This window comes from Capricornis sumatraensis, chromosome 12, assembly GCF_032405125.1.
Source record: "Capricornis sumatraensis isolate serow.1 chromosome 12, serow.2, whole genome shotgun sequence".
NCBI lineage: Eukaryota > Metazoa > Chordata > Mammalia > Artiodactyla > Bovidae > Capricornis > Capricornis sumatraensis.
In genome coordinates, this window is record NC_091080.1 from 35649639 (window position 1) to 35666925 (window position 17287).

The 17287-nt window shown below is 36.2% G+C and overlaps 1 protein-coding gene across 4 annotated transcripts in view; it reads right to left on the reverse strand.

Annotated features, from left to right (window-relative positions):
* Positions 1-17287, reverse strand: part of NBEA (neurobeachin) — a 664301-nt gene that overhangs the window by 77101 nt on the left and 569913 nt on the right. For all 4 annotated transcript variants that reach the window (XM_068984682.1, XM_068984685.1, XM_068984684.1 and 1 more), the window contains one exon: positions 5242-5382. In XM_068984682.1, coding sequence (XP_068840783.1) covers positions 5242-5382 — 141 coding nt within the window. The remainder of the gene's footprint in view (positions 1-5241; positions 5383-17287) is intronic.

Genomic DNA, 17287 nt, shown 5'->3' on the forward strand with positions numbered 1-17287 from the left:
GCATCACCATCTCCCAGAGTTCACTCAGACTCACGTCCATCGAGTCAGTGATGCTATCCAGCCATCTCATCCTCTGTTGTCCCCTTCTCCTTCTGCCCCCAATCCCTCCCAGCATCAGACTCTTTTCCAATGAGTCAGCTCTTCGCATGAGGTGGCCAAAGTACTGGAGTTTCAGCTTTCACATCATTCCTTCCAAAGAAATCCCAGGGCTGATCTCCTTCAGAATGGACTGGTTGGGTCTCCTTGCAGTCCAAGGGACTCTCAAGAGTCTTCTCCAACACCACAGTTCAAAAGCATCAATTCTTCGGCGCTCAGCTTTCTTCACAGTCCAATCCTCACATCCATACATGACCACTGGAAAAACCATAGCCTTGACTACACGGACCTTTGTGGGCAAAGTAATGTCTCTGCTTTTGAATATGCTATCTAGGTTGGTCATAACTTTTCTTCCAAGGAGTAAGCGTCTTTTAATTTCATGGCTGCAGTCACCATCTTCAGTGATTTTGGAGCCCAAAAAAATAAAGTCTGACACTGTTTCCTCATCTATCTCCCATGAAGTGATGGGACCAGATGCCATGATCTTCGTTTTCTGAATGTTGACCTTTAAGCCAACTTTTTCACTCTCTACTTTCACTTTCATCAAGAGGCTTTTCCTCTTCACTTTCTGCCACAAGGGTGGTGTCATCTGCATATTTAAGTGGGTGTAATTATCCCCGTTTTACATCTGAGAAAGACCACACTCTCCGAAATAGAGGAATCACTGTTTACATGGTGCTGTGTCTAACTTCAGAAGTTTATTTTCTCCCAGTGTTTGCAAAAGTAATCAGAAGTATCTTTTAGAATCTTCAGAAACCTTTGTGTTTCCCATACACCAGGCTCTTGTTTAAGAACACTCATCTTTCTCAAAGTAAACATACATTGTCCGTAGGCATCAGCAATCAAGAGAAACAGGACGGCAACAGCCTATTCAGTAGCACTACATTTTGGTCTTAATTACAATGCTTGCACTAAGTGCTTTTACTATTTTTTTTTTCCCACTACAAATATATACTGCTGAAGATATATTACAGTTTAAATAGGCTTTTGAGTAGGCTTTCAAGGCAACTCATAATTTATGAAGTATGTCCCAAGTTCTAAACAATTTATTTATCAATTAACTTGTTGTACAACCTATTTAACCTCCTAAAAATTATGATTAAATGTTTGACAATGGAGTTTTGGACAGGTAGGTTGAATATACTGAATTTGGAACTTGAATAGGTTACTAAAGGATCTAAGAGTCCAATTTAATTACTTCATTGAATATATTTTACATTCAGGGTAAGATTTAAAGCAAAAATATTCCAAGTAAAATGTGTCCTTTTATACTATTTAATATCTGAACAAACTCAAACATTCTGTAACAGTTTATTCATCATTTGCCCAACAGCAGGAAGCAGAGAAACAGCTTTTTTAGAAACTTGCAATTTAGACAAGCGACTTTACTGTGGTGTGTCTCAAATAGTACTTTTAAATTTCAAGTAATGAGGTATGTAGCTAATTTGCATTTTAAAGCAATTATTATTAATGTCATACTAAATATATTGACTGAAACTAATAATGAGTTTAATGACTGGGTCTAGAAGGCTTGAAAGATAAAGAACAGATATTTATTTTAATCTATATCTTATTTTTATGAACAAATTTTCAATGACACAAATTTTAATGTATTTTCTACTTCATAAACTCCTTGAGATGGGAGTGAGGAAATCACAATTCCTTGGGCCATTAGGTTAAACACTTAGTAAGCTATTAGGCTGTGATACTTCTATTAATAACAGTACAACTTGAGATGCAATGGCTAAATGAGTTCCCATAAAAGCAACCCTATAGATTTCTTCTTTCAGAGTAGTAGCCAGAGGTCACATGTGACTACTGAGTACTTAAAACATGGTGAGTTCAAGCTGAATATGCTATAAGTAGAAAATACATCTGGATTTCAAAGAATACCAAAAAAAATCAAGTGAAATATCTTATTTACAATTTTTATATTGGTTAAATGTTGAAATTACAACATTTTGGATCTACTGGGCTAACAAATATATTTATTAAACTAATCTCACTCTTACTCTTCTTACTTCTTGTTTCTTTTTACTCTTAAATGTGGCTACTAGAAAATTTAAATTATATACATAGGCAGCTTGCATTGCATTTCTGCTGTTCAGCACAGCTATAGACAATTCTAAAAGGGCATGTGTAGGATAAACAAGGATAGCATTTCTGCTGTACCCCTGCAGAGAGTCAAATTTGTACTCCATTTCTCTAGAATAAGAAATAAATTTAGGGGCAAATTATAATTTATTATTTGATAAAATGTTTAGTTTATCAGGATAGAAAAGTGTTAACTTAAATCAAGCTGTTGATAATAAGTATTTTTATAAATTCATACTTAAATTCTTAGAAAACCAATTTTAGACTTGATATACAAAAGCCATTGAATATCATTTTATATATCTCAAAATACTATAATATGTATAATATACTGTCATATAATTCTTAAACCAACCGACTTGATAATGGTTTTTTCAGAAATGGTTCCTGACTTGTTTTTAATCCCAAGATGCCCTAAAAAGGTGTCTTATGCCCCCCAGGGTGATGGCTCACTAAAGCAATAACTGTTTCTTGGTTTTTGTTTTCTTGTTGGTCTATTTTTGAGCTCAGATAAAATATTTTACATTTATTGTAAAGGACACCAGATGTTTGACATCTTGACTGGTGAATTTTTGGGTTTCTGTGTTTAGTTTTGACCTGTGGCTGAGACTGCTGCTATAGTTCTCTATATATGTGTGACTGTAATTCAGAAAAGCCTTTACCTCTTTATATGAGCATCTAGTATTTTCTTACACCTGGAGAGAATTAATAAGTTATTACAACCCATAAACTAAAGGCGTTTTGTTCTGATCGGTTTATAGGTAAACAGACATGTATAAATCTAATATTCCCTCCAAATTAACAGAAAGTTTTAAAAAATAGAACTCTAAAAGTCCTAGAGTTAAAAAAATTCATAAATGGCTAGCTCAGAAATATTTTTATAAAAGGATCCAAATTTACACAGTTAAGGTCAATTTTTGAACAAATTAGACAAACAACTTTGGTCTAAAAAAGTTTTATGTCTTTTCCTTTAGTTTATAATTACAGACTTTGTTTTTTAAAATAAGATTTGAGTTTGTTTCCTTAAAGACTAAGCTAAACTTTAATTTCTTACCTTGGTTTAGGATTATGAAAAATATAAAACAGGCATCCAATTAAACTGAATCATAATTCTGACAAACTTTTTTCATAACAGTAATTATTTATTGTACATTACCTACCATTAATTTACAAGTTACCTAAAACATACACATACTACATGTTTGTAATGAGTTCAATTTGCTTGAGGAAACTCTCCAAACCAAACTGTTTTTTCAGGCAGTGGGGAAAAAACCCTTGTCAGTTGGAGATGCATTCCCTACTTTGTCAATGTGTTTCTGAGGCAAATCAGCATCATGCAACAGGAGCAGTCTGAAGCATATTTTGCTAAGAGGAGATAGCATTATTGATTGTATTGATTCAGAGATTTACTCCACAGTCATGTATAGTTTTAAAAATATCTGGCCATCTGACTGCAGTAATTGCTCTCAACTAGACTAGATTGGAGAGGTCAAAACCAAGGCAAAGAAATTTTGTTAAGATCTTTTGCAATAATGTAGATGAGAAAGAACAGGAACCTGAACTAAGGAAGTGCCAGAGTTAACAGAGAATGGAGATAGACTGTAGATGGTAGAACCTATCACATATGATGTCAGACTGGATGTAAGGGGCTGATAAAATGAAAAAAATATCTAGGTTAGGTAACTGGGTGTGATAAATGCAGATTATTTAGATAAGTAATCAGTAGGAAACACCCCTGCACATTTATGAGGGAGATGAGAAGTTTATTTTTAGAAATGCTATTTATAGTACTGTGAGGTGTTCAGGTAGAAAAATATAGAAAGACACAGAAATAAGCAAATATATTAATATCTTAGAAATACAGGTTAGGAGCCCAAGAGAAACGTCTGCAATGAAGAGAGAAGCTGGCAGTCATTAGTTTAGAACTGAATGATATAGTCCAGATAACACACCTAGGAAAATCCTGGGGAACAGAAATATTGAGAAAAAGAAAACTGAGCATGAGATAGGGCAGGACAGTTCGAATGACAGGAGGGAAATCAGCAGAGGATATTGTCAGAGGAGCCATGAGATGGAGAAACTTCAAGTAGGAGGAGGTGAGCAATGGTGCCACATGCTTCAGATACACCATGGAGCTCTGCCCTGGTGACCTTCACACAGACAATTCAGTAAAGCATTGGGGATGGAACCTACATCAAGCAGGATAAAGACTGAATGTGGTGGTAGAGACCAGCACAGTGCAGAGCCGGATGGTAGAGGCTGTGCTTCTAGCACCTTTGACTATGCAGGGGGAGACATGGGAAGTCACTAAAGAGTGCGTGGGGGCTGGGAGGAGGCACGTATGTATGTGCGTAAGTATGAAAGTATGTGTACATGTAAACTGCGTGCTTAGTCGCTCAGTTGTGTCCAACTCTTTTATGACCCCATGGACTGTAGCCCGCCAGGCTCCTCTGTCCATGGGATTCTCCAGACAAGAATACTGGAGTGGGTTGCCATTTCCTACCACAGGGGATTTTCCTGACCCAGGTATCGAACTCCCGTCTCCTGTGTCTCCTGCATTGTAGGCAGATTCTTAGCCTGCTGAGTCATGTGTAAGTATGCATTTAAAAGATTGGAGAGATTTGAATTTATTTATGTCTTAGGAGAAAGACAAAGTAACAGAAAGTAGTTTTCAAAAACATTAAGAAAACTGTTTTTAAAATATACAACTTCAGAAGCAAGACTGGGAGGGCTGGGAAGAACATCAGCTGGTGACAATCAGTGAAAAAGGAAACACTGGATATTAAGGACACAATCTAGGAGTCTGGTTCCTTTTGTAAATGGTTTAGGTTTAAGAAGCTCTATCTATCTTTCTAACCCAATTTTGCAAATAAGGCCACTCATTAACAAAAAGGAATCAGGTTTTGCTAGAGTTTGGCATCTTTCATTTCTACTTCAGTGGTCTCTAATCTCTGCTTAAAACTAATAAGTATATTTGATTTTTATTTAATTTCCTTATATTAAATACTCTGAGATATTAAAGGCAAACTGTAACTTAATGAAGGCACTCACAATTCGAACGAGCCAGGATAAGGTGGATGTTGCCGTAGAATAATGTGTGTTGTAATGGTAGGGAGGACTCTGATCATCTTCCCAGGTCTCGTAGCGCTCTGCATAAAACACAGCTCTCTTTGGGTTCAAAGCACCGATCGGCTGTAAAAAGAGAAAAAGAAGCACTGTGTTTAATACAGTTATATTAGATATTCAACATTATAACTCTTTACTTGAAAGTATTTACTGTGAATTCATTTTAATGATAGACTATGTGTTATTTTGCGTTATATTTTTACCAAATTTGATTTTGATATTGACATTTGATTTTGATAATCACTACATCTGCTAAAATTCACTCAAGAAATGATTTATGTATGCAGGGTTTCTAGGTTTTATTGAAAGTTTCCATAAACTAGATTGTCAGAGATGAGCCAGTTTAACCTGTTAAGGCAAAACCAGTATTTTGGTGTTATTTTGCCTACCTAACCACAGCCATAACGAATATTTAGCTTGATCACAGGAAATCAAGTGAGAAAGTGAAGAAGCAGTTGACCATGTGACCATCACATTAGAGAAATCTTGTCTTAATAGCCAGTTACCAAGAGTGTGAAAGACAGTAGTCACACATACGGAAACTCTGTTGCAATTTTAGTCCCGTTGTTGTTATACAGATGTAGCAAGTATTCTTTTTATTAAATTCAACTGGAAATCTGAGGCTGATGGAAATAATCCAGACAATTCAGATTCCCTGGAAAGCACTGTGTTAAGGCCATTAAGTCTTGTCCTAGCAACACCACTACACTACTGATTACGACATTAATGCCTACAGTGGAACACATGGTAAAATGCTCAGGATACTATATACGTGTGTATATACATATATATTTTTTCAACAAAGTATATGTTAGTTGGACCATTGTCTCAAACTTCCCAGGACACCATTTATCAAGATTTTCTAACATATATTCCTCACGATTTCAAATAGCAAACTGCCTTAGCTTAAGTTTTTGTCTGATTTTGACTTAATGGCAAATGGAATCCATTCATATAAAACCTAATAGCTACACTGCTTTGGTTTAGGTTGCATACTGTAAGAAACAAAAGCTTCTCTAGAAAGCAAAAGATGAATAATATGTAAAATATATAATTCCTTTATTTCAAAATGTAATCTTACTAGTTAGCTATGAAGTTCCCCCCCAGGGCTTAATTTTAACAAGAGAAGTAGTAGAAAATTAGTGTTTCAATGGAAGACAAATAATGTTACACAAGAGAGAAAGATGAATAAATTGCTTGTAAGCTTTTTCTTAGGGTCCCAGGGGACTAATTCAAACAATACAATGATGTCAGCAGTTAAAAAGTCTTTTAGAATTTTCGTAATAAACTCTTATTTGCAAGGATTCTTATCCTGAATATTAAAACGATTTATAAATTATGTTCTTTTCCCTTAAACTTAATTATGACTTAACAAAGACTAAATAATTTAATGTTTTCAAAACTTTGGCTTAAATATATTTTTCAAATATTCTAAGGCTTAAACTTTATTCTCTGCTAAATGTTACTGTCTATCTCTCAAAAATTTTCACTTGCATACAGAAAGCAATGTAATTTCATTAAATTTCAGCAAAATATTAATATTTAACATAAATATATAATTTTTTGGTAAAAGAGCAATTACTACAATAAAATTAATGTTGAGTTCTATTACAAATTAAAAGAGTAAGTTGTTCATTTAAACTGGCCTATATATATATATATATATATATATTTTTTTTTTTTTTTTTTTGCCTATATATTTTATGGTATTCTCAGGTGGCATAGTGCTAAAGAATCTGCTTGCCAAAGCAGGAGACATGGGCTCAACTCTCAGATCGGGATGATCCCCTGGAGGGGGAAATGGGAAACAATTCCAGTATTTTGCATGAAAAATTCCACGGACAGAGGAGCCTGGCAGGCTACAGTCCATGGGGTTGCAAAGAATTGGATATGACTGAGCATGCATGCACATATTTTATACTTTTTAGATGTACAGATAAGTTTTTCTAACTCAATATTATAAATTATAATATTATTTTTTTCAGAGTATTTAAATGTTGAGTACTTTATTCTGTCTTGAATAGGCTTATAGATCTTTCATACGCATCAAATGTCTATACAATCTCTCAGGATTGACCTTACCTGACACTGTTCTACAAGGCCTCACAAAACCAAAACCCCCAAAAGGGCCTCATGGCCCTTCTTCTAATCTTTTCCAGGCTTCCCTCAACTACTTGAAAGTAGAAAAAAAAAAATCTGTACTCTTTTTATTTAATTCATGTTCCATCAAAGTCATTTTATTGGAGTGTTTTACAGAATACTATGTTGTAGGAAACAGCTGCCCTGTATTAAAGCTTATATATGCCTCCATGAGTAATTTCTTAAAATACATGTCTACTGTTGAATTTTCATCTGATGCATTTAGAAATACATTTTATAAAACAAGTATAAATAGTTTGGCTTGTACTTATTATTTTTCTTCAATCAAGAAACAATACTTTATTTAAAGGGAAAATGCTTCAAAATATCTGTTCAGGAAATGAGGGTTTCATCACAGATGACATCTTCTTATGAGATCCAAATAGATCTATCTATCTATCTATCTATATCCATCTATTTGGCCTACGTACCAAACTATCTACCTACTTACTTACCTACTTATCATCAATCAATTATTCATCTCCCTGTAACTACCTACTCAGTCACTCACTTGTCTGACTCTCTGTGACCGCACAGACTGTAGCCCGCAAATCTCCTTTCCATGGAAATTTCCAGGCAAGAATACTGGAGCAGGTTGCCATTTCCTCCTCCAGGAGCCCGACCTAGGGATTGAACCTACATCCCCAGCGTCTCCTACATTGGCAGGTGGATTCTTTGCCACTGCACCACCTGGGAAGCCCATTTACCACCTACTTAACCCATGTATAAAGTGATAAGGCTGTAAATTTGTTACCCTTCTAAAATGTGAGCAACTAATGCAATGTCAATACCACTTGGATTTAGTAAATAAATAAGGTAGAATTATGAGTTAAAAAAAACACCTAAAACTATACTTAATGAAATTTATACATTATTTTGCAATCTTTTTCAATTTTCATCATAACTACCATAGCAACAATCAGTTTTATTTTCTCTCAAACAGTAGGCATTTAGATATAGCCACCTCTGTGGTCTTTAGGAATTCACACATGAAATTTATAACTGAAAGTTTACAGCTTTCTACTAGATTTGTTATTTTGTTCTTGTGAGTTTGTACGTCACAAGTTGATGCTTAACATATTGCAGAAAATTATGACAATTACAATGAAAATTTAAAAATAATTTTACCTCTACAACACTTTATTATAATAATTCAAATTCCAACACTTCTATAAAGCCTGTATAGCTTGCAAAAAGCACTATTTTCAATATAAAATTGATGGAAATTATATGCATAACATTATCATGTCTAATCCTAGAGCAGGATTTTCTCTGCACTATCACTTAATTTACCTGTTTCGAATACTGAGAGAGAGATTTGTTTCAGCAATAGTATCATAAAAAGCTTTGTTTTCTGATAAACTGTGATTTTTATTGTATGGGACAAAATTCCTGACAGATGCTTATGGAGATTTACATGATCTTAGTTTTCTGAATGTTGAGCTTTAAGCCAACTTTTTCACTCTCCTCTTTCACTCTCATCAAGAGGCTTTTTAGTTCCTCTTCACTTTCTGCCATAAGGGTGGTATCATCTGCATATCTGAGGTGATTGATATTTCTCTCAGCAATCTTGATTCCAGCTTGTGCTTCTTCCAGCCCAGCATTTCTCATGATGTACTCTGCATAGAAGTTAAATAGCAGGGTGACAATATACAGCCTTGATGTACTCCTTTTCCTATTTGGATCCAGTCTGTTGTTCCATGTCCAGTTCTAACTGTTGCTTCCTGACCTGCATACAGGTTTCTCAAGAGACAGGTCAGATGGTCTGGTATTCCCATCTCTTTCAGAATTTTCCACAGTTTCTTGTGATCCACACAGTCAAAGGCTTTGGCATAGTCAATAAAGCAGAAATAGATATTTTTCTGGAACTCTCTTGCTTTATCCATGATCCAGCGGATGTTGGCAATTTGATCTCTGGTTCCTCTTCCTTTTCTAAAACCAGCTTGAACATTGCTGAAGCCTGGCTTGGAGAATTTTGAGCATTACTTTACTAGCGTGTGAGATGAATGCAATTGTGCAGTAGTTTGAGCTTTCTTTGGCATTGGCTTTCTTTGGGATTGGAATGAAAACTGACCTTTTCCAGTCGTGTGGCCACTGCTGAGTTTTCCACACTTGCTGGCATACTGAGTGCAATAATTTCACAGCATCATCTTTTCACAGCATTTGAAATAGCTCAACTGGAATTCCATCACCTCCACTAGCTTTGTTGGTAGTGATGCTTTCTAAGGCCCACTTGACTTCACATTCCAGGATGTCTGGCTCTAGATGAGTGATCACACCATCATGATTATCTGGATCATGAAGCTCTTTTTTGTACAGTTCTTCTGTGTATTCTTGCCACCTCTTCTTAATATCTTCTGCTTCTGTTAGGTCCATACCATTTCTGTCCTTTATTGAGCCCATCTTTGCATGAAATGTTCCCTTGGTATCTCTAATTTTCTTGAAGAGATCTCTAGTCTTTCCCATTCTGTTGTTTTCCTCTATTTCTTGGCATTGATCTCTGAGGAAGGCTTTTTTTTATCTCTCCTTGCTATCTTTGGAACTCTGCATTCAGATGGGAATGTCTTTCCTTTTCTCCTTTACTTTTCGCTTCTCTTCTTTTCATAGCTATTTGTAAGGCCACCTCAGACAGCCATTTTGCTTTTTTGCATTTCTTTTCCATGGGGATGGTCTTGATCCCTGTCTCCTTTACAATGTCACAAACCTCTGTCCATAGTTCATCAGGCACTCTGTCTATCAGATCTAGTCCCTTAAATCTATTTCTCACTTCCACTGTATAATCATAAGGGATTTGATTTAGGTCATACCTGAATGGTCTGTTCTCTTAGGCTTTATCAATGTTTCCCTAATTTATGAAACCTTACAAGTTTTATGAAGTCTTTTATACAGAGCAGATACATAAATAAAATAGGTAGAAATGAAGAACAAAAATGATCTAAATTAAAAATACTTATTGAGTGAATGTTACTATATGAGACACTAAAAGGACTCTTAGAGATTATAAAAGTCTGAGCATAGAGTTGATTTCAATATCTTTAAATAATATGGATCGATGAGGTATGGTCAATACCATTAAAATAGCTTAAAAATAAAACAAAATAAGAATAAAAAGGACTTTCAAGGGAAAATGAGAGGTCCAATTAAATTAATAACATTGAATTCTAGCATATCTAAATGACTTGAAAATACTTATGTTCACGGAATTAGGATTCTATTTATATATAAAAATGTTTAAGAGTCCACTATTGTTGCTACAACTGCTAATATAATATCATGCATAAGACTGATTTTCAAAAGTCTCTGAGGTGGACATGGTATTTGTTAAGAACCTAATTTCATGACATGGAAACTGGTGCCTGGGCCTCTACACTTTTCACAACACTGCACTGCTTTTTCATTGCTAAATATGAAGTTCTGATCCTGATGTCATTTTTTTTTTTTCTAAAACTGCCTATAAGGTTCCTTGTCCATCATGGATCCTCAGAAATGGAATGAACCTTACAGGCCTAGTAATTCAATTCCTTAATGTTATAGATGAAGACAATGAAGAAAAGTCAAATCAAGATCACATTGCTGGGTGATATGTACATTTTACAGAATGAGCTGAAACTGTGTGCTGGATACAGCTTAAAGCTGGGTAGAGCTGACAAATTGGCTTCTAAGTATTTTTTTTTTTTTGATTTATTAGCTCAACATTCAACACAACTGAGCTTCTAACATATCTAGTTTATCTTGTTATCTCTCATTATAGTAACTGAGGGTTTGGAAACCCTTAGAAGAAGCTTCAAGAATTCCTGCCTCTTGTTTTATCATCATTCTTAAAACTCTCAGTTATGACAAAATAGAAATCACACGTATAGACAATTCTGTGCTCAAGTAAATTCCCTGACTCTATTCTTATCTGACCAGGGAATTTCAAACCATTCTTCTGGAAGCAGCTAACATTTTATTTGTAGAGTTTGAGTGAACTCCAGGAGTTGGTGAAGGACAGGGAGGCCTGGAGTGCTGCAATTCATGGTGTCGCAAAGAGTCGGGCATGACTGAGCAATGGAACAGAACTGAACTGGAATCATTACATGTCTGTAGCAGCTCATCTGGTAATAGTGAGGAAAGTTCAGAACTTTTTTTTTCCCCCCCACAGCAGATAAGCCCTTCAAGGGAATGTCCTATGTTTAATTTGTCTCTGTATCCTCTGAGCTAGGTATCTAATAGTCAGTCAGTTCAGTAGTTAAGTCGTGTCCAACTCTTTGAGACCCCATGAACTGCAGCACGCCAGGCCTCCCTGTCCATCACCAACTCCTGGAGTTCACCCAAACTCATGTGCATCGAGTCGGTGATACCATCCAGCCATCTCATCCTCTGTTGTCCCCTTCTTCTCGTGCCCTCAATCCCTCCCAGCATCAGGGTCTTTTCCAATGAGTCAGTTCTTTGCATCAGGTGGCCAAAGTATTGGAGTTTCAGCCTCAGCATCGGTCCTTCCAAATGAACACCCAGGACTGACCTCCTTTAGGATGGACTGGTTGGATCTCCTTGCAGTCCAAGGGACTATCAAGAGTCTTCTCCAACACCACAGTTCAAAAGCATCAATTCTTTGGCACTCAGCTTTCATCACAGTCCAACTCTCACACCCATATATGACCACTGGAAAAACCATAGCCTTGACTAGATGGACTTTTGTTGGTGAAGTAATATCTCTGCTTTTTAATATGCTATCTAAGTTGGTCATAACTTTCCTTCCAAGGAGTAAGCGTCTTTTAATTTCATGGCTGCAGTCATCATCTGCAGTGATTTTGGAGCCCAGAAAAATAAAGTCTGACACTGTTTCCACTGTTTCCCCATCTATCTCCCATGAAGTGATGGGACCAGATGCCATGATCTTAAGTTTTCTCAATGTTGAGCTTTAAGCCAACTTTTTCACTCTTCTCCTTCACTCTCATCAAGAGGCTTTTTAGTTCCTCTTCACTTTCTGCCATAAGGGTGGTATCATTTGCATATCTGAGGTGACTGATATTTCTCTTGGCAGTCTTGATTCCAGCTTATGCTTCCTCCAGCCCAGCGTTTTTCATGATGTACTCTGCGTATAAGTTAAATAAGCAGGGTGACAATATACAGCCTTGACGTATTCCTTATTTGGAAGCAGTATGTTGTTCCATATCCAGTTCTAAATGTTGCTTTCTGACCTGCATATAGGTTTCTCAGGAGGCAGGTCAGGTGTTCTGGTATTCCCATCTCTTTCAGAATTTTGCACAGTTTCTTGTGATCCACACAGTCAAAGGCTTTGGCATAGTCAATAAAGCAGAAATAGATGTTTTTCTGGAACTCTCTTACTTTTTCGATGATCCAGCAGATGTTGGCAATTTGATCTCTGGTTCCTCTGCCTTTTCTAAAACCAGCTTGAACATCTGGAAGTTCATGGTTCATGTATTGTTGAAGCCTGGCTTGGAGAATTTTCAGTATTACTTTACTAGCATGTGAGATGAGTGCAATTGTGTGGTAGTTTGAGCATTCTTTGGCATTGCTTTTCTTTGGCAATCTAATACAGTACCTGGTTCTTTTTAGATGCATCATAAATCCTGAATGAATGAAGACTAATTGATCTGACTGGACAATATTTTAGATTTCCACATAGAAATTTTAGATGAAATTTTTAGGCAAAAATCTAAAGACAATACATCAGTCAGTCAGTTCAGTTGCGCAGTCATGTCTGACTCTTTGCAACCCCATGGACTGGAGCACGCCAGGGTTCCCTGTCTATCACCAACTCCCAGAACTTGCTCAAACTCATGTCCATCGAGTTGGTGATACCACTGAGTTGGTGATGCTATCAAGTCAGTGACACCAAAGACAATACATAGTGAAAAATATTTATAGCACATATGATGAGATGTTAGTTTTCTTTAAAAAAATAAAAAACAAAGACAAAAACTCATACAAATCAATAAAAATACCAAGGAATGATCCAATTAAGTATACGAGCAAATGAGATGAACAGGCAATTCACAGAAAAATCAATGGACTATAGGTAGGAAAAATATCACTAGGTCATATGATATAATGATACCTATCATTTTGCTATTCAGCATTCATTATTCCTTCCTCTTCTATGAACCACTCCTTTTCCACTCTTGGTCTACCTGGTTCAGGAGGCTGACTCTATTACCAGATCTGTTGGGTAGTCTTGTGATCCAGACCTGTCAATCAGCATATTCTAGCTATATGGTCAGTAAGATTGGTACAGAAATGAGTACACAATTCAAGTTATTTCAATGAAACTTTGCTGAAACTACTTGAGAAAGAAGCATTTTCTGTTCCTGGTAGGGTTACAAAGGCATCACTGCTATAACATAGAGAAGCTTGACTGTGAATGATGCCAATGTAGAAAACTATAAGAGACACAGCATCTTATGACAATGAGGAGCCCTTGGGTCCCGCTTACCTGAACTGACCCATTTCTGTATCTCTCAGTTATATGATCCACAACATCTTTGTATTTTAAAACTGATTTAAGTTGATTTTCTGTTACTTGTAACCAAAAATCTAAAGTACACTGGCAATTCTTAAAATGTCAAATAAAAATTATCTTTATTCATTAGATTGTCAAACATTATTAAGTTTCATAATACTCACTGTTGGCCAGGGTGTGACAAAACGTGATATCTCATTGTACAGTTGGTAGAAATATAACTGGTATAAATTTATTGTGGGGTAAAAGTAATATTTTAAAAACTACGCACATGTTTTGAATCTAGTAATTCCACTCTGAGGAATTTATAATATGGGAAGAATAAGATGCAAGGGCATTTTTTAACAGAATTCCCTGAAATGGCAAAAAACAAATAAAAACTAGAAGTAGTCTAAATTTCCAATAAAGGATTAGTTAAATAATGACAGACCCCCATTGCTGTGTACTGTGCAGGAAATCAAAAAGGCTGAAGAGAAAAAATTCCAAAATAAATTAACTAAATAAATACTGAGAACCTACTATATGTCAGAAATTATGCTAGACCCTAAAATAAGATAAACAAGGTCACTGTTCTCATGAGGTTTGTATTTAAATGTAGGTATATATCTGTGCATTTAAGAGAATGTATGTATATGTGTGTATGTGTTCCTGTCTGCCTGTAGAGACAGATACAGACAAAATGTAAATAAACAATTTGGTAAATGAGAAACTATCAGCGATCAGTGCTCTGTTGACAAAACTGTGTGGATAGGAAAGGCATCTCTAAATAATTTGGAGCAGAGACACGAATGACCAGGAGAAGCCAATCATAAGAAATTCTGGAGTGAGGGAATTCAAGACAGGAAGAGCTAGTGCAAAGGCTCAAAGGGGGCCCTGATGTCACGTTCAAGGAACTGAAAGAAAAGCAGTGTGACTAAAGCAAAATAAATGAGAGGAAGAGTTTATGAGAAGAGTTAAAGTCGGCAGAGGCATGTCATATGGGTTTGGAGACCAGAGTGATGAAGCGCATTTTATGGGTGGCAAGTGTCGTGGAAAGCCACTCAGTGGTTTTAAGCATGAGAGAAACAAGAGCTGAGTTAAGCTTTAGAAAGGTAACTCCAATGGCTCTGTGGAGAATGGATCAGAGATAATATTAAATTATCAGGACTACTAACAGAATTGAAAAATAGCCAGTTGTAAGAACAGCATCATTTAGCATAATCAATGTTTCCCTAAAAATCCTATAGTATACATGCTTAAAGTATTCTTGCTTAAATATTCCGAGAAAAATTTTCAAAGGATATACACGAAACTGTAACAACAGTTGCCTCTGGGGAGTAAGAATAGTGGTAATTTTTAGTTTTCCATCATTCTATTTTTGCTATTTGATTGTAACTTTGGTTTAACCCATGTACAGAATTTTAGATGGCTTGTTAAATTATATGACTACAGTAGTGTGTATATGTCAATGCTACTCTCCCAATTTGTCCCACTCTCCTCCTCCCGCTGTGCCCATATGTCTGTTCATTACATCTGCGTCTCTACTCCTGACCTGGAAATAGGTTTCATGTGTAAAATAAGCAGCTACTGGGAAACTCCTGTAGGGCTTCTGAGGTGGCACTAGTGGTAAAGATCCCTCCTGCCCAATGCAGGAGACATAAGAGACCTGGATTTGATCCCTGAGTCAGGGAGATCCCCTCGAGGAGGACAAGGCCACACTCCAGTATTCTTGCCTGGAGAATCTCATGGACAGAGGAGCCTGGCGGGCTGCAGTCCATAGGGTCACAGAGTCAGACACGACCGAAGCAACTTAGCACTGTGCTGAGCTCCATGAGCTATACTGAAGCTACTGTAAGGGCACATGGAGTGCAGCACAGTCTCTGTGATGACCTAGAGGGTTGGGATGGCAGTCAGGTGGGAGCGAGTTTCAAAATGAAGGGGATATAGGTATACATAGTTGATTTACTTTGCTGTACACTAGGAACTAACAAGACATTGTAAAGCAATTATACTTAAATAAAAAATAAGTTAGACGATCCAGGAATATCTTTCAAATTGGAACATTTTAATTTTCATAAATTTTAATAAATTATAGCAACTTTATATTTTAGCTAGCATAAAATATAAATTCCTGCTATCAATATTTACCAATATTTGAATCACCTTATATCAGAACTTTTCTAGTTAAAACAAGTTAAGTGACAACATGAGATAGAAGAGACAAAGGCAAAGGGTGAGATATTCTATAGGAAAGATGGCACGGTTTCTTAATAAGTCACTATCATGAAAAGAAAAGGTAGTGGTGAGGAACTATTCTGACCTAGAAAACATGTAAGAGACCTAAGAATCAAACATACTATGTGGTTATGGGACTTAATTAAGTCCACGGGACTTAAAGCTTTTGTGCAGCAAAGGAAACCACTGACAAAATGAAAAGATAACCTACTGAATGGGAGAAATTATTTGCATACTATATGACTGACAAGGGGTTAATATTCAACTTATAAAAAAAGTCCATACAATTCAAATTAAAACAAATAAGCAGACCAATTTAAAAATTGGGCAAAGGACCGGCATAGACATTTCCCCAAAAGCACATACAGGTGGCCAACAGTCACATGAAAAGATGAAAGAGAAAAATAAGTTGAAACTAAAATGAGATATCAGTTCACAGCTGTCAAAAAGGCTATCATCAAAAAGACCACACATAATAAATGTTGGTGAGAATGTGGAGAAAAGAAAACCCTTATACAAAGCTGGTGGGAATGTAAATTGGTGCAGCCACTATGGAAAATACAATGAAGATTCCTCAAAAAGCTAAATATAGAATTAGCATTGTGTTCATGCTAAGTCGCTTCAGTTGTGTCTGACTCTTTGCAACTCTATGGACTGTAGCCACCTACACTGAGTCCATGGGATTCTCCAGGCAAGAATGCTGGAGTCGGGTGCCATTCCCTTCTCCAGGGGATCTTCCCAAGCCAGGGATTGTACCTATGTCTCTTGCATTGACAGGTGGGTTCTTTACCACTAGTGCCATCTGGGAAGCCCCAGAACTAATATATGATCTAGCAATTCTACTCCTGGGTACATATTTGAAGAAAATGAAAACACTAATTCAAAAAGATACATGCATCCCAATGTTCACAGCAACATTACAACAGCCAAGATACGGAAGGGACCAAAGTGTCTATCAACAGATGAATGGATAAAGAGAATGTCACACACACATATACACACACACTGTAGAATACTACTCAGCCATAAAAATAATGAAAATTTGTCATTTGCAACAACATGGATGAACCTGGAGAGTATTATGCTTAGTGAAATAAGTCAGAAAAAAGACAAATACTGTATAGTATCACTTATATGTGAAATCTAAAAAAATAA